The sequence below is a fragment of the Rhopalosiphum padi genome, chromosome 1 (genome assembly GCF_020882245.1).
Source record: "Rhopalosiphum padi isolate XX-2018 chromosome 1, ASM2088224v1, whole genome shotgun sequence".
In the NCBI taxonomy this organism is placed as follows: domain Eukaryota; kingdom Metazoa; phylum Arthropoda; class Insecta; order Hemiptera; family Aphididae; genus Rhopalosiphum; species Rhopalosiphum padi.
In genome coordinates, this window is record NC_083597.1 from 55,725,642 (window position 1) to 55,746,751 (window position 21,110).

At 26.2% G+C, this 21,110-nt stretch overlaps 2 protein-coding genes across 4 annotated transcripts; both read right to left on the reverse strand.

Moving 5' to 3' along the window:
- Positions 1–53: 53 nt before the first annotated feature.
- On the reverse strand, positions 54–5,566 carry LOC132932310 (actin nucleation-promoting factor WASL-like). The gene is made up of 9 exons (XM_060998622.1): positions 5,321–5,566; positions 5,020–5,247; positions 4,091–4,190; positions 2,380–2,469; positions 2,145–2,314; positions 1,716–1,965; positions 884–1,041; positions 704–805; positions 54–641 (listed from the first exon to the last, which is right to left on the reverse strand). Exons 1-9 carry the CDS (start codon positions 5,414–5,416, stop codon positions 486–488), a joined length of 1,350 nt encoding a protein of 449 aa, XP_060854605.1. The 5' UTR covers positions 5,417–5,566; the 3' UTR covers positions 54–485.
- Positions 5,567–9,549: 3,983 nt separating this feature from the next.
- On the reverse strand, positions 9,550–21,084 carry LOC132930763 (axotactin). Of its 3 annotated transcripts, none has more exons than XM_060996812.1 (29): positions 20,876–21,084; positions 20,650–20,811; positions 20,385–20,586; positions 20,130–20,314; positions 17,936–18,103; positions 17,139–17,307; positions 16,929–17,044; positions 16,428–16,850; positions 16,042–16,352; positions 15,721–15,976; positions 15,428–15,658; positions 15,194–15,366; positions 14,895–15,129; positions 14,639–14,839; positions 14,403–14,576; positions 14,098–14,323; positions 13,789–14,036; positions 13,379–13,657; positions 13,160–13,309; positions 12,830–13,048; positions 12,617–12,766; positions 12,403–12,553; positions 12,033–12,204; positions 11,791–11,950; positions 10,728–10,906; positions 10,568–10,664; positions 10,178–10,350; positions 9,930–10,092; positions 9,550–9,876 (listed from the first exon to the last, which is right to left on the reverse strand). In XM_060996812.1, the coding sequence occupies exons 1-29, from the start codon at positions 20,946–20,948 to the stop codon at positions 9,791–9,793; spliced, it is 5,532 nt and encodes a 1,843-aa protein (XP_060852795.1). In that variant the 5' UTR covers positions 20,949–21,084; the 3' UTR covers positions 9,550–9,790. The 3 variants fall into 3 exon arrangements, with proteins under 3 accessions (XP_060852795.1, XP_060852803.1, XP_060852786.1); XM_060996820.1 differs by having other exon boundaries at positions 9,550–9,858; positions 20,644–20,811; XM_060996803.1 differs by having other exon boundaries at positions 20,644–20,811.
- Between the last annotated feature and the right edge of the window lie 26 nt (positions 21,085–21,110).

A 21,110-nucleotide genomic window follows, 5' to 3' on the forward strand; every position in this document is an offset into this window, starting at 1 on the left:
TTGATAAACGTTGCAATAGAATAGATTATGTTTTGAGATAATACGAGTATACATTTCTATTAGAAAATTGTGATTTATTTTAATATTTAAAAATGCAACTAATATTTTATAATATTCAAATATAAAATAAAATAATACCAACAGAATAAATCTTATAATTGATGATTAGTACATGTATGTTTTTTAAATTTATATAGTAAATGACACATGTATACATATATAAAGAAACTGGAATTAAAAAAATAAATGATTAAAATATTTAATATCACATCATAAATCATTGGCTATATACAATATACAAAGACTGTGATTATCATAACAATAAAATATAAATGCAGTTAATGAAGTACGAATAAAAATAATTTAAATCCAAATTATCAAGAAAAATAAAAAGTTTAAATCAAAACTACTTTCAACAAAAAATATAAATATATTAAATAATATAAATAAAAAATGTGTTATTACATTATTGTAGTAATAACAACTCAATCGTCCCAATCATCTTCACCTTCGCTGGATTCACTGGTACTACTGTCGCTGTGAATAACTCTAGCTCGTTCAGCTAAAGCTCTAGCTAACGCCCCAGCTAAACCATCCGCTTCTAAATTATTGTTTACATTTTTCTTATCAATTGGTTGCACCTAAGAATTCAATAAATATTAAAGGTATATCTTTTGAAACAAATGCAAATTATAAGTAATACCGATTTCAATTCTACGCCTTGTCTTATTTGATCAAGTAAGTCATTTCTTGAATTTGGTTCTGTAGTGTTAGATGTTTTTACAGAATTTGATGTATCAACATGCTAAAGAACATAATTAAATTACTATAATATTTTATATTTGTATTATGTGATTTATTTCATATAAAGTAGTATATATACCTTAAGTGTTTTACCAGATCTGATGGCTTCTAAAAGTGCAGATCTAGTGTCTGGTACGGCTTCAACAGGCTTACTTTTAATTGATTCCATTTGTGGTGGTGGTGGTGGTGGTGGAGCTGCATTCATTAATGGTGGAGGCGGAGGAATAAAGAATTCTTCTAATATATAAACATAAACAAAACAATATTTAATACTTAAAATATTTATAATTAAAAGGAAATATTTTATTTTTATAAAAATGATAATTGATATGATTGGACAAAAATTGTTGAAAACAGATATATTATTCAAATAACAAACAATGAAGAAACTTATTTATTCACTTCATATAAAACTATGAGAGTGAGTATAACTGATTGTAAATTATAATTTCAAATTTAAAAATGAGTTGTATGGCTTTATATATACTATATATTAATTTTACAATACCTATTTCAATACATTTTTATAAAATATCTACTCTTGATGTATCTCATAAAAGATATTACTAGCTACATGATTAACAAGTTCAGTTTGTCTTTTTTTATAAAACAGTTAGTTTTTTGTAGTTAAGCTTGAATACATAAAACCCAGTATAATGTAATTTATACTCTAATCGGAATGAGATCGTACCTCGGCGGCAACCAATTTTTAGCGAGTGCCAGTCGGACAACACCTGTTTGTCCGTCCACCTTACCAAGTCAACTATCTTACAGGCCTGCTGTGTAATAAAGCCACGCCCATGCGCACAAGCTAGCCGCCGACGTACGATCTCATTCCGAATAGAGTATAGTTAATAACATCATACATTTTTTTTATACTTTATAAATAGTATTTAAAATGTATAGTCTACCTTGTTTTTTAACTGGAATAGTCATATTATTAGGCCGAGGGGGTGGTGGTGCAGGGCTTCTTGTATTTGGTGTATTATTTGAAATAGGCGGAGGTGGTGGAGCTTGACGAAATCTTGTTGGCAAAGGAGGTGGAATAAGTGAATCTTGAACATCTTCCTTAATAGCATCCATGCCACCATGTTTATCAATAAAATCATAAATAAAATCTCGAGTCTGAGGATTACGCAATTGACTTTCAGAAACCCCAGCCTATTACAAAAATTATCATTATAAATTGTTATATTTTTTAAACAAATATCAAAACAATTCTAAAAATTTTTTAATATTAATTATTTGAAATAAGTTCCTGAATAACACAAAATTTGACTTATAATACTTAAAAAATTTAACTGTTGTTTTTATTACCAATGCAAAAATATACACCTTACCTTGGCAAAGAATGTATTTAATTGTGGATCTTTAATCTGCCCTAAATCAAATCCTCGATCTGGATCCCAACCTATATGTTGCACATGTATGAAATTTTCTGGTAAACCAATTTGATCTTTAGTATATTTCTTATTTTTTGAATTTTTGCCCTTATTTTTGTGACCTTTACCTGAATAAGGAATTAAACATTATGATAGAATGAATTTGTTAACAATACATTAACCATTTAAATACCATTCATTTGAACTGGTGGTCCATAAGTGTTATTAGAATTACATACTGGTTGCAAAACATTATTTTGATTGTGCGACTTAGACCTTTGTTCTAAAAAACATCAATAAATTATTATTATTTAAAATACAACAATGCTGAACTCGCATGTTTATAACATGTACATCAGTAGCGTACGTAGGATTTGGTCTGATTAGGGATTTTACTAAAATTACTGTGAGAGGCTTTATCCCCATATACTTCCCTAGCTAAATTAAAAAAATAGGATCTACATTAAGAATTCTAAAATTATTCCAAATGTCAATTTTTATATGCCTCTAATATCTTGTACTTAATCTAGAAAAAAATAAAATTTTAAAAGTAATAATTATAAGAAAATCAACTAACAATAAATTAAATAGAAAAATAATAATTTATATTGGTAGATAATATAACTTAACAGATTAAAGTTTTTAAAAAATTTGAATAAAAACAATTTTCTTTACTTGTCTGTTTACTGTACTTGTCTTTATATTATTTTTTGAACAAACAATTTTTATATTATTGGTAAGAACAAATTATAAAGTTAATATAATTTTATTTAATCCGCGGTTAGACTATTTATCTAGAGGCTTTCCAGAGTTCAGACCATAATAAACAAAGTAATAACTAATAAACTGATTATTGCTATATAACATTTAACAATATTCTTTTATTAGCCAGAACAAAAACTGAAACTAAGATTCTTGATTTTATTGCAATTTTATAATTTATTTATATCTATTAAAAACAACTAACAATTACTAATCTACTCTGTATATTAATTATGATGAAAAATAAAATTCTTTTTGTAGTAATAAGAAATTTAAAGGGGTCCCGGGATTAGAACCTTACCCTTGCGTATGCCACTAATGTATTTGATCAGTAATGTCTTGAAAATATTATTCATGTTAAACCCTCATTTGCATTAATTGTCTCTGTCTTAAAGGTATGTAAGATCATGGGCACCCATTAGTAACATTTTAAGAGGGAAAATCAAAAATATTTCAAATATAAGCTAAATAAAGATATGTTATTTAAACACATACATATAAATATGCTATAATAAATTATAAGCAATTATTTATATAATTGATATTTCTATTGTTAATTAAATTAATTAAAATACATTTTAATAAGTACAGGAAAAAAATTGAAAATAAAATATAATCAAATGTATCATTTGGTGTAAGTAATAAAACTTGCATATTTCTTTGTTTCATTCATTTTATCCTAATGTAGATTAACAATTTATTTTATAATGTATCAGTCATTAGATAATAATATCATGGTAATATTTATTAAATTGTATTATTTTTTCTGGGGCGGAGGTAAGTACCCCACTTTTCACCCTCTTCCCTCCCAACCCCCAATGGTCACCCATGTGTAAAATTGAAATTAAATGTAAACTCCTTAACACTAATTTGTTACGTTATGTATTTGTAATATTGAGACAATAAATATGGGTGTGGTGTTCTCTTATATTACCAGCTATACTTATATATTAAGATTGGTTTAAACTAAAATACATATTACATACTAAGTTACCGAATAATAAATTAATAAAATATTAAATTATCTTAACTTTATTGTACAGTAGGTTATACCAATAATAAATATTGATTCAAATATAAAAACATATTGTGTTGATATAATATTAACAAATTTCAAAACATTTTAAACTAAATAAAGTTACCCAAACGTTTTTCCCGTCTTCTTCTTTGTAAATTAATTACTGTCTCTTCAAACACTGCAGCTTCATCCTCACTTGCAAAATTGAATCCAACTATACATTCCTATATTATATATTTGTAATATGACTAATATGTATACATAACATATTTACTTTTTAATATACATTTAAGAGGACGTCACGCTTGTATGTATTATTTCTGTAAAACTTACAATATGGTAAATTTGCATTCAGCAGAACCAATTTTGTTGTAGATTTTAATATTAGATTGAATTAATCTAATATCAAACTTAAATGTAAGAATATAATTTATGTTTATATGTTGGAATATTTCAATTTTTAAATTATAAGTATTCAAAGTATGAGTTAAAAATGCTTATAATTTAAAAAAATTATATTATAAAATGTGAAAAATATAGACATTATATCCTTACCTTTAAGTTTAATAATAAACTAATTAACTCTAGTATTAAAGCTAACGACACAAATGAGATTCTAGTAAATGATAATATTGATATTTTTTAAGTTTTTAAAACTGAGATAGCACATGCGGGTGTGGCGTCCTCTTTAATTGAACACATAATGAATAATTTATATTTTTATTAATTTAGTAAGTTATCTGTTATGTCAAATATCCAGTTTTAAGTTTTCTAAATAATGAATAATATTTAGAAAATGTTCATATTAAAAAATAATAGATTTTTATTTGGTTGATTAAAAATTAAAATTGAATAATTTTGTTATTATAAATTTATGACATTGATATTAAATTTTTTTCATAATTTGTTCATAAGAGTTATTTTGCCATCATAAGAAAACCCACGGTTGGTTTTAAGGAATATTTTATCAAAAAAATGATCATAACTTTTGTAAAGTTCTGTTTACTGGACATAATTTATAAATGTATATCTATTGTAGTTATTTTGATTTACCTCGGCTTCAAAACAATGGAAAAATTTGGCAGGACTTTGGTATTGCAATCCATGATACATTTCATGTTCCCATAATAACTGGTGTCTTATTGGGCAATACAATCGAAAATAATATGATTTTCTATTTGGGTCTCTAACGAAGCAAAGAATTCCAAAATTGTTTTGCCTCCATTCAGTACCTTCAGGGCCATCAGTGCTAAAAAACTGCACTACAGCCATAGCTAAGCTCTAAATAAATTGTCAAAATTATATTATTATAGTGAAAAATTCTATTAATTATGAATAATAACAAATAATTTACTTGACATTTTGGTCCCAGAAGTTGTAAAACAGATTCATTTTCATCCTTGCTTAATAGCTGTGAACACTTTTGTTCATTATATAATCCTGGTTTCATTTTTATTAATATTGTTTGTCTTGTGCTAGTTGAATACAACAAATAGTAATAAAGTGTTAATATTGAAGGCTTGGTGATATAATTTTACATTTATTACAAGAAATACAGTGCAAAAATGCCACAAACGTCAAATGCATAATATTAATATATTATAGTAGGAATTGATAAGTGATAACATCTGTTAAACACAAATTATCAATGTACATAATATATACTGATGATATTAGCACAGATGATAATACATAATACATATGTCATATTATTATATTAACTAAATAGTAAATACAAAACCACAGAATAAATTGATTCCTTTCTGTTTATTCTGTGACAAAACTGACAAACCAAATTTTTTCTGAACCTACAGTACCTACTATTGTTCTGTGACTCTACTGAGGCATAATATACAAGCCGGGTGGTCCACGGTCCGTTGACGTGGGGGTCAGACACTCAGAAGATCACACTTGTAGTTTTTTATCGCATCGGCGATCCGTTTTTTAATCTTCCAATAGAAATGACATAATACTAGTCTTTATTGCTTATTATTGGTATTTTTATTACAATCTTTCATAAATATATTAAACAGCTTAGGACGCTTAGGCAAGTATCGCAAATTAAACTACATATGAGTAACACGAACACCGCGTTAAGATTCACAAAAATCCTACTAAATAAAATAAACATATGTTTATTCTTTTTCTTATTTATTTATTTATTTATTAAAGCAACACATCTGTGTATAACTCGATATGTACAAATTATGATTTAATACAAAAAATTAACTAATATAATTAACTATTACCTAATTGATTCATTGTAAAAATATACTAAATTATATTTTTTACTCAAATGAAAAGATTGTAATCAGGCACGTATACAGGGGTGATTGGGGTTCAACCCCCCCCATCCCGAAATATTTTCGATTAACGAGAAAAAAATTGTTTTATTACGTTGCGGCACAATTTGTATTGCTAAATTTTGTAACCTCCCCACGAATTTTTTTTTGTATACGTGCCTGATTTTGTAATTATTCATTTGTACCTACGAAATTTTAATTATTATTGTTTTAAGAATGCAATGTACGTCGCACTACATGTGTTAGAAGTAAACAAAACAGATTTTATTAATACATAAACAAATGAATATAGGTAATGAACTCAGAACTAGTAACAATATTATTTTTTATAAATCATAATATTATTTATAAAAGTTAAAAACACAATTCACAATTACTTAATTACAAACCGGACAACTACATCAAGATTAGAAGTTCCATGATAAAAAAGCTCTTAGTATCGGTGTTTTTTATTTTTAACATAATATGATGGCATGATGCCACGATGGGCCGATGGGGAGATGGCAATTTTTGTTTTAATAGCTTCCAATAAATTAATACAGCTCAATAATTACAACTATATTTATGAATAAAAAAAACAGTCGTTACAAATAATACATACATACCGATACCGATACTCGATAGTATATAAAAAAATAAAAATAAAAATGTTATTACATTAAAAAAGAATTAAGAATTCAAAAAATTTGAAAAACTTTAGTACATTAATAAAACCACGTCTAGAAAAGAGGAACTTGATGGTCCATTGAAATAATATTGTTACTATATAAGCAATGGAATAATTTTTAACAGGCGCTAGACAGCGATGAGTAGTTAGCAAATAATATGTTAGTGGTCACATTGCATGACACAGGACCCAGGTTTACTGAATTTATTTACGATCATTTTTAATTGTGGCTAGAAAAACTTATGAGGAACTTTATACTAATTTATTACGCTTTTTTATTCAAATAAAAGCTATAGGTAACTTTCAGTATTTTTTTAATTATTGTTGATAAAAATATTTCCCTGATAGATCTAAAAGCTTAAAAATGTTATGAAAGATTCCACATAAGTCGTATGTGCATTTAATTTTATATGAATTAGAAGTTCAAATATTATTATATTAACAATATACAAGTATATTTTTTTAGGGACTTGAAACTTTTATGGATATTATTATACTTTATTAGTTGCATAAAAAAATGCATCAGTGTTCATATATGGTTGCCTAATAGCTAATGGCGCTAATGCTATCATTTAGTGTAGTGCGAATGGATAAACAACATTTCCAGTACTGTTGAAATAACTAATAAGGCGTCCATAGATAGATTAGAATGATAAATTGAAGAATATACTTAATATTTAAATACTAATTTTTAATAATAATAATTGTTTTTTTTCATCTGTGTTACCCATGTTAACAACAAAAATTATGTTTGTAATTAATTTAACACCTAAAAACCATTTTTTAAGTTATAATAAGCTATTGAAGAATTACAATGGCTATAAACCTTCTCCGAACAACGCGAACCATTTAGGCCACTTTGCCCACAGAGGACCTTTGTAGCTTCTTACCTCTGGCGCCGTTGTCTCTGATTTTTATCGTTGTGTGTTTAAAATGTATTTGATATGTTAACATTTTAAAAAACTTAAATAAACTTTATATTTCTATTAATGCATTTCAATAATACTTGGTTATTACGGCGTTTTGGATAGGCAATTCTGATGCATAGCCATCGTGGACCGTGGAGATTCCGGTAATAGTTATGTAATATTAAGACATTTTTTTATTTCAACTTTTCAAATATATATTAATGATTATACTTTAGCAGAATTATTAACATATAGAATACGTTTATGTATTAAACTAGTTTTATGTTTGCGTAAAACGTATTTGTTTCGTACCCTGCTATTTTTATGATTGTGCCAAATAAAAATGCAAATATTATAACTTTATAAGTAATATAAGATTTCTGCCCAGACTAGCCCAGTCTGCCCTATTCATTAAATTCAGCAATAGTTACTAGTTTAGAGTTTAGATATATATATATAGGTTACGATCCAGGTTGACAAAATCAGACATCAGTCATTGTAATACAATGCTGAGATATTAGGCAAAGTAAATATTAAATATTTAATACCCGTACAAACTAGTCATCGTATAAAATGCTAAACCTAGTGTGGGAATTAATGTGAATATTAGAGTAATTTAGTGTGTTATGTTTTATAATTCCTTTTAAATTATATGGTCTGAAGTGAGAGTAGCAAAATACAGAAATTTAGGGCACTATGTTTTACCTCACAGGTTAAGAATTTTTTATAAGTAGTGTCATTATAGTAGTTAATCAGGTATTTTGAGGGTATTCAGAACGAAAACCACATAGTTATTCATTGTCTTGATAACGAACAATTTATATTGCAATTATTATTAACTTCAGACTTTATGCTGCCAATTTATCATATTATCATAGCTAACAGTATACATACTGACATATTGCCTTAATGCAGCTGTTTGCAGTACCTACACGTGCTGTTTTTATAATGGAAAATAAATCTATTATTATTATTATTATTATTATTTTAGATGTTAGAAATCCTAACAGTATATATTTAAGTAAACTTAAATATGATGAACTCATGTTACATTTAAAAGAATTAAAATCGAAAAAAAAACAAAAGTTGGTATAAAAGTATATAATCATATATTTCAATATTCAATAAAAATTTATATAAGTCAAATATTCTCCATTTTTTTTTTTTACTAATCAAATCTCTTGATAATATATTAAATAAAAATATAAATGTCAATAATCTATGTGACTATGTACTTTGTTCACTGAAAACTTTCAGTATTATAATACTATAATAGCTATAGTTATTATATACTATGTCTGGTATACGTTGATAATTACCTATCTATGTTGCTTTAATAACTCGAGCATTGTAAACTTTTTTTGGTCAGTGTTTATAATGACAATTTATCCAACTGGACTATAACACATACAATGAAAATTGTAAAATAAATATGAACTATTATTAAATTAATGATTTAGAATTTAGATCACAAACAGTGTAAGATGTGCAATTTATTTTTCAAAAAAAGAAATGATATTTGCTATTACTTACTTAGTTTACTAAATAAAGAATACATAATATTGCATAAATTATATGTATTATATTAATTATTTTATTTTATTTACTAAGAGAGAAATACTGGACCATGCTGAGAAAAACCCCTATGGAGGCAATGAATATGTACAATTTATTATTGTTTGTATATTAAATAAATATTCAATGATTAAATAATAAACAGATAACTCTTAAGTCTATATATTTTATTCAAATAATGAGGCATTAACTTTAGTACATAGGTACTTACACATAATACAAAAATGTAAAATAGGTACTAAGATTAAAGGTTGACAAACATGAAATTACTATTTTTCATCAAAATACATACCTATCTTCATAAAATGTACAACACAAATTTGAAGATATAAATTCATTTTTTTTATGGTGATTAGGAAGATTAATTGACATTATTGTTTATCTTCAGTAATTTCTTCTAATATTTCAGATGTTTCTTCAATAGGCTCCCAAGTTTTGTCTATTTTGTTTAAATAACCTATACAATTAATGCATATAGTTTTTATAATTTTTTATTGAAAAAATATATACCTCGTATAGCTGAATGTTTTAATCTAGGCTCAATTCGTAATTCTTTTCCTTTTAAACCTTCATTATCTTCATCTGAAGGAGTATAGAATCGAACAATAGGCGATGGCTGTTTACATAATGATTTCATTTCCATATTTATTCCATTAAGTTGAAGCTTATCTTCCTGAATATGAAGTGAGAATAAATTGTTACTGTCAGTTATTCAGTACATTATTGAATAACTTAATAAATATTGAACTGTTCTATACTTTAACAAGTTTGTATCCCTCTTGCATTTGAATTGACTGCCGTTTATTTCGTGCTATTTCAGCATTAATTTCTTCATCTCGTCGTTTCTTCCATTTAACATTAGTATGATATGCATGATATGACACAGATATTATGACTAACGATAGGATACTGGCCATTACCATTGCAACAACTTTAAAAATACAAAACAAATGCTCATATTAATAAATTGTATAAATAAACACTTAGAACTAATAATTTATAATTTATTTAATCTTAACTTAAATATTTTTAATATTTTGTACTACAAGTTATTAGTAGTAGGTACATAATACATATAAACATTAAACATATAACATGTATAATATGAGTTTACTTTTTCAAAAAGTCAACTTCAAATTTTAACTTACCATTAAATGTATTATCTTGTTGTGTAAACACTTTTGCATATTTAGAATCATAAGGCATTCGAGCTGGAGGATCCAAGACCCAAGTCTGATCAACTCCCTAAAAATAATAAAGCATTTAAAAAAAAAAAAATAGCAAGTTTAAAGAAAAAATAATTCATACATAGCTTATGTTAAGTGAAGGTCCAGGTCTAGGTTTGTGTATATCATCAAAAGAAGCACACTGAGCACTGCGAACTCCTTGAGAATTTGTTACATTTACTTTTTCACTACCAGTTTTTGTAAATAGCATATATTCATCCAAAGGTCTCATTGCATTATAATTTACTTCCAAAAATACATCTAAAATTAAAATAAATATTTCACTAAGATATACCATAATATTATTTATAAAATATTTATCCACATAAATATATTTATAAATAAAAACAAAAAGTGTTGGTTAATTAATATATATACCTATATATATATTAGTTTAAACATAACAAAAGAGATAAAAATATTATGTTTGTAACTAGTAGGTGTTACTTAAATTACGATTTAATTATTATTTTTGTTTATTTTACTTCAATAAAAAAATCTCTAATTTTATGAAAAATACTTGAATTGTCTTACTATTATTAAATAAATTTAAATAATTAGATTCAATATCAATATTTCAAAAAATAATAATCTTGTATTCTTTTATCATAAGCTTGCCGTGTTAAGTGCTTTCACACACTTCAAAATAGCTTGTGTAAAATCCACATTTAAATGAATTATATACAAATAATTCCCACAAAGTTGTAAAAAATATTTTAAAAAATGTTCAACACCAAAAACATTACTAATAATGAAATAAAATAAAACAGATAGAATATCATTGGATAGCTTCTTTCAAACATTTCAAAATAATTTTCACTATATCCCTGTTTAGAAAAATAATTCTATCCACAACGAATGTAGAAAAAAATGAAAAAATGTCAATGATTTTTTAGAACTCCTAGTGATCTAAGATCACTGATGGTGGTGTAAATTTGATAATTTTAGGCAAGTTCTAGAGCTAGATTAATGACTATGTCGAATTTAAAATGAATTATTGTTTATTTAAACAGTTAACGAGAACACTTATTTCCTTGAAAAAGCAAACACTTAATTTTATTATATAGATTAAGATTTAAAACAATAAAATAGCTAGCAACAAATATCCCACATTTTACCAATATTAATTTAAGTATACAAATTACTTGAAATGCATCCACTATAACTTGTATAAGAAGCAAATCGTGGGTCAGTCGTATTAAGTCCACCAATTTGTACTTCATTATCTCCAGCCGTGATATCTGTTAATGTATCAGTTAAACTTAAAACTGGAATCTTTTTTAGTTCTATAGGATCTCTATCGACCTAAGAAAATAATAATAATAATAATTAATAAATAAATTTTTAATTTTAAGTGCGTTCATACACCTAAGCAAACACAGTTTACCATAAGTATTGAGCTAGATTCAGTACGTTTATAGTAAACCGAATGTCGTGCTCCATTTAAAAAGTTTCTATCTTTAATATGTGCACCAAATGCTCCTCCTGTTCCCTCACGATCCTCTTCAAATATCATTTCACCTTTTTCGTTTAATGCAACTATAAGATAGTAACTTCTCCTACATAACAATTTTATTATATTATTACTAACGGTAATAATCTCAATTTAAAACAATATATCTTTTATTGTATTATAATATAATTAAACATTTTTAAAGAAAAAGAATAGTATATCAAAATGTATATATAAAAATAATTGTTTAAACAATTCCCTTGTAGAATATAGATTATTTATTAAAATTCAAACAACATTTTACTTGTTCTCTGTTTGGATAAGCAATAAAACTGTGCTTCGTTGTCTCTTGTCACTACTTGAGAAAGCTAGATTTAACTTTACTTGCGTAACTGGTCCTTCAAGAAGAAATTTTCTACGTAAAACCGAGACACCACTAAAATCTGCTCCTTTATCTAAATATCAGAAGTTTTAGTGACTAAGTAAGAAAGTTAACCAGTAAAAAAAAGTATCTTTACCCAAACCACAAAAATCTCCATAATAAGATGTATGTTCACAATCACATGAACTACCTCCTTTTTCAAAATTTTCAATACAAATTCCTTTATTTTTACAAGGCTGTTGCTCGTCACATTTCATGTTACAGCCAGATATTATGCCTCTAAGTTCTATAAGATTAAAATAATTAAAAACTGATATAAGTTAATAATATTTATGATTTATATATATACCTTTTTCTTTAGAAGTATTAAATGAAGAATTTGCTAAGCCAAGACTACTGAAACTGACTACAAAATCATCTATTTTTAATCCTCGTACACAACCAACATATCCAGACAATCGGACAGATTCTTTTTTACTACTAATTAAATTTTCTGGATCAAATCCACCAATATTTACTTGAAAGTATTCTGTAGGAGGAGCAGGTGGTCTTTGAGGTGATAAAACCTCTAGTAACAATCAATAAACAAAGTCAAATAAAAATGTAATACATCGTAAATTATGTACCTATTACAATAGTATAGCACTATTTATAAACCATATCAAAATAATGGACCTACCCAGTTCAGGATTTATCCATGGTTTGCTAGTATAATTAATCAATAGACTATATCCAACTGGAACAGAACTATTTATTTCATTGACATATAACATAGTAACATTTTCTGTTCTCACCAAAGCTAGTTGAATAGATTTTCCTCGATTTAAACCTAAATTATTTAATTTAATTATTTGATTAATACATATATGATATAGGTTAGGTATAACTCATAAGCTACCTGGATATTTTACAGTTATGTTGTAAATTTTATGAGAATGATTAAACACAAATACCACAGAATTTCCATTCATAATAAAAAGTTGCACAAAATTGTTTAAATGATCATTTGCGTGTAATATTAAAGAGTTTTCATCATATGTTCTTAAATTCATTAAAATATCTTTAGTCAAAAGTTTATAATAAGACTCTTGACTTAATTCTGTTATATTATTGATAAAATAATTCCGTTTAAAATATGACTCTCTTGTAATAAATGTTAAACCTTGTGTATTGATATCTAAATAATTAATGGTAAATAATAGCCATTTAATATAATAATTAATAAGTAATAAACTAATAACTAATAAGTATATACAACTGAATATTGGAATAATATATTTTCATTATTATTTTTAATTGGTACTTAACTATTTTCACAATATATCCCACTATAGGCCCAAGGGTTTTCACAAACACATTGAAATGTACTCCACAATTCTTTGCATTTCGCTCCATTTTTACATGGATTTGGAGCACAGGATGGTTTACATTCTTTTATAATTTCTGATAAATGAACACTCATATATGAATATATATCTAAAATTTCACCATTCACTACCAGTCCTCGAAAACATCCTATCAAACCTTGACTTACAGTTGTAACTTGAAGTAGGTCTCTAAAGAAAATTTAATATTTTTACGGTGAACAGAATAATAATAAATAAGTAATAAACTTACTCTGTAGCACCTCCAATATACATACTTCCTTCAAAAGGACCAAATTTTTCATTTGGTAATAAATCGATCATTTCATAATCTGTATTAATCATAAAGCGTACATGATGAGAGTTATAATCAATCCAAATTTTTTGCCATTCGCCATTATTTAAACGCCGTCTAGATTTTACTTCCATGTCTCTTGATTTTCCAGAATTTAATGTAAAATTAAAAGTTAATTTAAAATCTAAAAGTTACATTGTCATGAGTAAAAAGATTAATAAAATAATAAGAAAAGTTTAATTTTAAAAACATAAAAAATATACCACTCGTGAGAGCGACCATAAAAGAAGGGTGTTGTCTTCGAATCGGTGGTTGATAAAGTAAAATTGCTTTTTCACCAGTAGTCCTAAAACTGAATGCTATGTCTCCTTTTCTCCAACCCGGAACTTCTATATAAGATTGACTAGTTGTAAATGTTACGACATACTTTTGAGTGTCTAAAAATATAAAGCATTTATTTTTAATAAAGCTTTTCAAATATATTTGTATTAAACCTAACTTGTTTCAACACATTCAAGTGGCCCTAATGTAATACGTCCTAAAGCATCAAGCTGTAAATGTTCTTGTTGTAAAAATACCATTTTTGTAATTCCTAATCCTCCATATTTAGAAGTTAAATAATGTCCTTCGTCTGAATGCCATTTTGCATCAGGAAAATCACAATTACATGAATGAGTACGATTTGAACATGTCTTGTTCACTAAAAACAAATATCATGTGAAAAAATACTATATTAAAAATGAACATAAAAATACTTGAACATGGGCAAGATCCTCTTTTAGCATAGCCAATAAAATTAATGAGTTCTTCTTGAGCAGCGGAAGTAAACCATGTAGCAGAATGGAGATCTAATGGAGCTTTATAACAATCATATTTTATATACTGGCTACAATGTAAGGAATGTGATATAAGCTCCTTCAACATCTCTGGAGGAAAATCTCTATAGGTTATAGTAAAGCTAAAATCTGATTCTGCTGCACTTCTAACATCCTAAATTTTTAAACATTTAGATTAGTATTTATATTTATTAGATTCAGTATTAAAATTATTTTACAATCTGACTGGGTAAATTGTGTTCAACAATGGTTTTTGAATCTCCTTGAGCCCCAAATTCACATTTAACATGAGCTGGGGGAAATTTTCCATTTCCATCAATATCAATGAGATATACATCAGGCTTAGTATAACCTAAAAGAGCAAGTTCTTCGCATGTCTTACGAAACTGTGCTAAATCAATTCAATTATATTGATATCTGTTTGAATTATAAGTGATTATATGTATTTTTACCGAAATGGCAATTTTTTCCAATATATCCTGTTCCTTTACAGTCACATATTACATTATCATCAACGACAGAACATTTACCATCATGTTCACAAGCATTTGGCCTCTTACATGGATCTACTAATTGACAATTATCAATAGAAACTTGGCCAGTTGTCCTATTAGTTCTAACCATATGTCTAGATTCTAAAAATATACCATCTAACCAAATTTCTCGTATGCAACCAACAAGGCCTATAATAATAATTTATTTTAAATTTAAAGAATTTAAATTAAATTAAATAATAATGTTATACCAAAACTTCCTTTGCCTCCAATTCCACTACCAATAGTTATAGTCTGTTCAGCCAAAAAATGTTGAATACCATTTAAAAAAGTTGTCTTATTTTTATCATCTACATTTAATGTGAGTAATCCTTTAGTATAATTTAAACAAATTTTATGCCAAGATCCTTCAATGTTTAAATCATATTTAACAGTTGTTAATTGTGTGACATTTTTACTAGATGATGGTGTGAGTTCGAAACGTATTTCATTGTTTACCATCCGTAACTTATAACAATATTTTCAATTAATCAATTATGTAGGAACATATATAATCACAAATTTCCACTTACTTCCCAGAATCCTGAAGAATTCTGAGTGGATGTTGTCACAGGCGATGACACTAAAATAGCCATATGCTTATGACTTTTAAAATCAAACATTAAACTTATATGGTTAACTGATGCTACTGGCCATAAAATATGTGAAGATGGAAATGGTAATGTTATAGGAATCATGTCAACTTCAGTTTCTGTGAATTCTGGCGATAAAAATCCAATGTAATGCACTTTTGGATTTCCTCTTTTTAATTCATATAATATTGATATGTCATTAAAGAAAACATATTTTAAAGAACCTACAAAGTTATTATGCGATTTCAAACCTGAAATTGTATATTATTAATTAATTGAATTAATTATACTTTAAATTGAAATAATAATCATAATTTATATTATACCAGGTTTATTAGAAAGTGTAGGTCCACCACCAAAATATATTTCAGGATCTATGTATAAATAATTTCGTGTTCCAGCCAAAATATAATTTTTAGTTTCTCCATTAAACATAATATCGATCATATTTTCTCTATGTAATATTGTTAAGTTATGCCATTGGTTTGAGTTTGTGTTATTACCTACAGTTGCAAATATAGGCTCTCCATCACCAAGTTCAACTTCAACAACAACTGATCCATTATAAATTGATATTGCAATGTGGTGATGTTTATGAGATTCTCCACTTGCATAAAACAAAGCAGAATCATCAAATCTAGTCTTGAACATAAAACTTATACGATTCATGCTTGAATGAACTCTATCTTTCCAGTCATAAACACGATAAGATACATAGGAAGAACCTCGTAAAGTTAATACAGTAGAAACTGAAAATAGTTAATCAGTTTGAATACTAATGATGTAAATTCAGTACATTTTTTATAAAAAATGTATGAGTATAATACCATAAATATCACAGTATTCGCCTTCATAAAGAGTTCCAAAACAATCACAAGACAATTGATTATAATGATTAATACACAGACTACCTTGAAAACAAATATTGTCTTCGGTTTTACATCTGGAATTTGTGTTTAAAGGGATTAGCTTGCATGTAATATATATTTTAAATTTCAATAATTTACTCTTAAATGGTTTTAAAATAAACACCATACTTATCTATACAACCCTCTTGTACATTGTCATGCTTTGTAGCAATTAACGGTTTGATGGGTAATAAATCCGAAGCAGCTTTTCCAGCACTCAAAACCATTTCTTTTATGCAGCCAACAAATGATTCAATAATATACTTGACACCGTGTAATTTTTCCTCAGGACTCAAACCTAAATCATTCATATAGAAATGAACAGTTGGATTTTAAATAATAATTTTAAATAACGGTATGACTGCATTTTAAAAAGCAAAATCAATGTTGCACAATATATATATATGTATATAAATATTTTTTTTTATTATTTCATTTCAATACTATAATTTTTTTATTAATTTAAAAATGTATTTACAATCAGTGGCGGATCCGAGGGGGGGGGGGGTGATCGGGGCAATCCTCCCCCTGTTCTCTCAAAAAAAGAATAGTTTGAAGTCCCTGATTTTAGTTTTTCGACGTAATTATATTGAAGGGTAACAAAATTATAGTGATACATTTTTTTATTACTATTACTATAAAAAATATTTTTTTTTGTTCTGCACAAGACTGTGGAAAGTAACATATGTATGTACCTAAATAAATACTTTATCAAAATTAATGTGTGCCCTTTAAAAATCGCCCCCCCCCCTGTTATCTTGGTCTGGATCCACCCCTGTTTACAATCTATACAGTTTTACAATGCATACATCTAATTAATAATTTTTTTTTTATTTACTTAATTAAATATAATTTATATTTAAATTACATCAATTAAATAAGGAAAATTAATTAATTAAATTTCAATATAATCATTATGTCCATACCACCAATTAAAACTACAGATGTTAAGTCTGTAGATATGCCATAGTTACTAGACTTATGTAATCCTTGTATTATTTTTTCGGCACTTATATTATCTACTTTTGCTATAAGTCTAGCGCCATGTACATCTATGCGTACAGTAACAGTATGCCAAATATCATGATTTAATCCTAAAATAATAATAAAAAAAAAAATCTTATAAAATGATATTACCTTAGATAAATAAAAAATTATTTAAGTAATTTATTACACAATAATAAATAATACAAGATTTTTCACCATTAAAATATTTTTTACTAAGTTTTTATTTTTTAGAATAACAACATAAATATTCAATTTCAGATACATAAAGTTTGAATTTCGGACAATAATTTATGAGTTATAACTTATAAATATTGAAAGTTTTGACCAGCAGCTTTGGTCAAGTCAGGTGCGTCCCTGAGGGGAGGTGATAGGGGCGATCGCCTCCCCCATAAATCGTGTAATTTTCTATCTATGTTTTACAAAATATCCATAATTCTTTAGTACAAATTTTTAATATTTTTTTTTATAATTAAAATTGGATATGTTATGTAAATTTAATTACCATTTTTTTTTATGTTAGGGTTACAAGTTCCAAATAATGTATTTAACGCCATTGAAGAATGTCCTGATTTTATTTTCCCTTGTATTAGACAAATTCTTTTTATATTATACACTCTTCCAGTTAGCGTAGTAACTGTAGAACGCAGCTTCTCAACTCTTCGCAGGTATCATTTTCACTTTTCAGTTATCAAATTGACATTGAAATATTGAATACATTTTTATACTTTTATTTAAAATCTTTACTAAACTGTCTATATACTTTTTTAAAACACAATTTTAATTTTTTATAAGTATTTAATATTTTAAATATTTATATAAAAGTATAAAATTATGCATATTGTAAATTTTACTACTAATAGGTACATTAAAATTTTTACTTATTCTAAAAATTTCTTACAGCCTTACTTCCCTTTCATTAGGTATTAGATACTATACTTTAATATTGATTACAAAAAATCAATTATTCATTAACAAGCATTTATTTTATTTACAAACTTAAATTTTAAAGTATTTAAGTAAATAAATTATTTACTGCTTATTGCTTATGCATATGATTCTTAGTTATTATTGCTTTGGTGTATTATTGTTTATCAGGTTAAAAAGTTGGTTAAGAAGCAGAATGAGTGAGCAGAGGCTGACTGAATTAGCTCTTTATAATATACATAGAAATGAAACAATTAATACAGACAACATTATTAATCGCTTTGCTGCTTCTAATAAAAGAGTTTTGGACTTTGTTATATAACATATTATACAATTTTAAATATAATAAATATATTTTTTTTACTATTATTATTATTATTATTATTATTTACTTTAAGATTGTAAGTACTACTTTACTGCATCTGTACAATATATCAGAAATCTTTAAGGCTAATATAAGTTTTAATTACATAAAATATATTATAGGTTTAAGTTTTGGTTTATCAAAGCAGTATGTAAGAGTTAAACCCCCCCCACCGTAGAATTGACCTGAAGATGCCCCAGGGTCAAGTAGTAGATTTACATTTTGCTGGGTATCCCAGTATCTCAGCAAACCTTGAATACTTATTGTAACTCATAAACTACTCACACAAATATCAATTTTTAAGTATCAAAATATTTCAAAAAATACAAAAAAAAGATTTATTTTTTGGTTTTAAATTGACTACGCCGCGGAGACTACCCTGGCATTACTAACCGGAAAAAAAAATAAATATCTAATAATATTTTAAAGTATGAAATTAAAAATGTATGTTGTTATTCAAAAAATAGAAACTTAAAATGATAAAAATTATTAAAAAATATATCTTTTTTAAAAATATTTTATTTCGATTGGAAATTATGTAAAAATATATTTTTATAAACATTAATAGACTTTTAAATAATAAGTATTGTCTAATAAAAGTATTGTCCTGTATAACAAGCATTTTCAAAGGCTTTTTCTATAAATATTTTTTATTATTTATACCTAATTCAAATATAAATGTTAAATTTCTTATAGGATTTCAACATTTTTTAAGTATATTTTTAGACTTAAAATATCTTTAAAGATTTGTTTTATCAATTTTAGTTACAATGCCATTTTAAATGTTTAATATAAAATATGTATATTTTAAATCTGTAACTCACCTTCTCCGACTATAACAGAGGTTGAATGTTTACCATAAACATGAACTACTTTAAGTTGTCCTTTTTCTACAATTACATATAATGCATAGGGAGGAAGACCAGTTGGTCTATCCTTAACACTATGATAAACAAGTAATCCATGTGGTAAACGCGTACGAAATTGGAATGATATTTCTCGACATAGCCTATTAAATTCCAATAAATGGAAATTGTACGAATAAAAAGTTAGTGTATTATTGTGTTGCCAAATTTTACCTTAATTGGAAAGTAGGAATACGATTTCCATCAAGCTGTATAAATGCGTTGTTTTCAGCCATCATAAATACAGTATAATAACCCGATTCAGAAAATGTAAGTTCTGCACCTCTATCACTTGGTGCTATTGGCGCTAATGTAGATGAACCATATTCATATTTTTGTTCAATAGGTTCTGAGACTAAGTATGTATTGTTACGATCTAGGGCAAATTAAAATGTTGAATATTTTGATAAGTTAAAAAAGTATATTTAGTTACTTTTACCACCAACACAATAATACAGGCATTCTGCCTCAGAATCAAATATATTTTCACTTTTGCAAATACCACTTATGTAAGTCCTACACTGGTGTAAAATAGAATCATAGTACCATTTATGTATCCAATTTTGACACGGACCACGCATAATTGGGATTTCACATCTTTCTATTTTTAAAATATGAACATTAAAGTGTATAAATTATATATTATAAAAAAAATAATAGTTTACCCTTGAAATTCTCCAGTGCTTTTACATCAAATACAGTTACGATAAAAAACACAGTTATAAAAAAAATGTGCATTTTTCACTCAAATATTAACATTATCACAAAGATATTAAAAGTAAGATGTATATTATATGAGTATTAGTAAAGTTATTTTAAACCAACTTAGAACTACATCATGTAGTTTTAAAAAGGAAACTGTAGACTACATAGTTCATTCACAATAGAATAATAACCCAT

What these genes read in the sequence shown, in the direction of transcription:
- LOC132932310 (XM_060998622.1), bottom strand. Translation starts at nt 5,416, where the DNA reads ATGAAACCAGGATTATATAATGAACAAAAGTGTTCACAGCTATTAAGC. An exon ending in TATTCCAGTTAAAAAACAAG is followed by an intron (nt 1,042 to 1,715) that starts GTAGACTATACA and finishes TTTATATATTAG; the next exon opens with AAGAATTCTTTATTCCTCCG. An exon ending in AAGGCGTAGAATTGAAATCG is followed by an intron (nt 642 to 703) that starts GTATTACTTATA and finishes TTGAATTCTTAG; the next exon opens with GTGCAACCAATTGATAAGAA.
- LOC132930763 (XM_060996803.1), bottom strand. Translation starts at nt 20,948, where the DNA reads ATGCACATTTTTTTTATAACTGTGTTTTTTATCGTAACTGTATTTGAT. An exon ending in TACACTTTCTAATAAACCTG is followed by an intron (nt 16,353 to 16,427) that starts GTATAATATAAA and finishes ATACAATTTCAG; the next exon opens with GTTTGAAATCGCATAATAAC. An exon ending in TGGGATATATTGTGAAAATA is followed by an intron (nt 13,658 to 13,788) that starts GTTAAGTACCAA and finishes TTAATTATTTAG; the next exon opens with ATATCAATACACAAGGTTTA.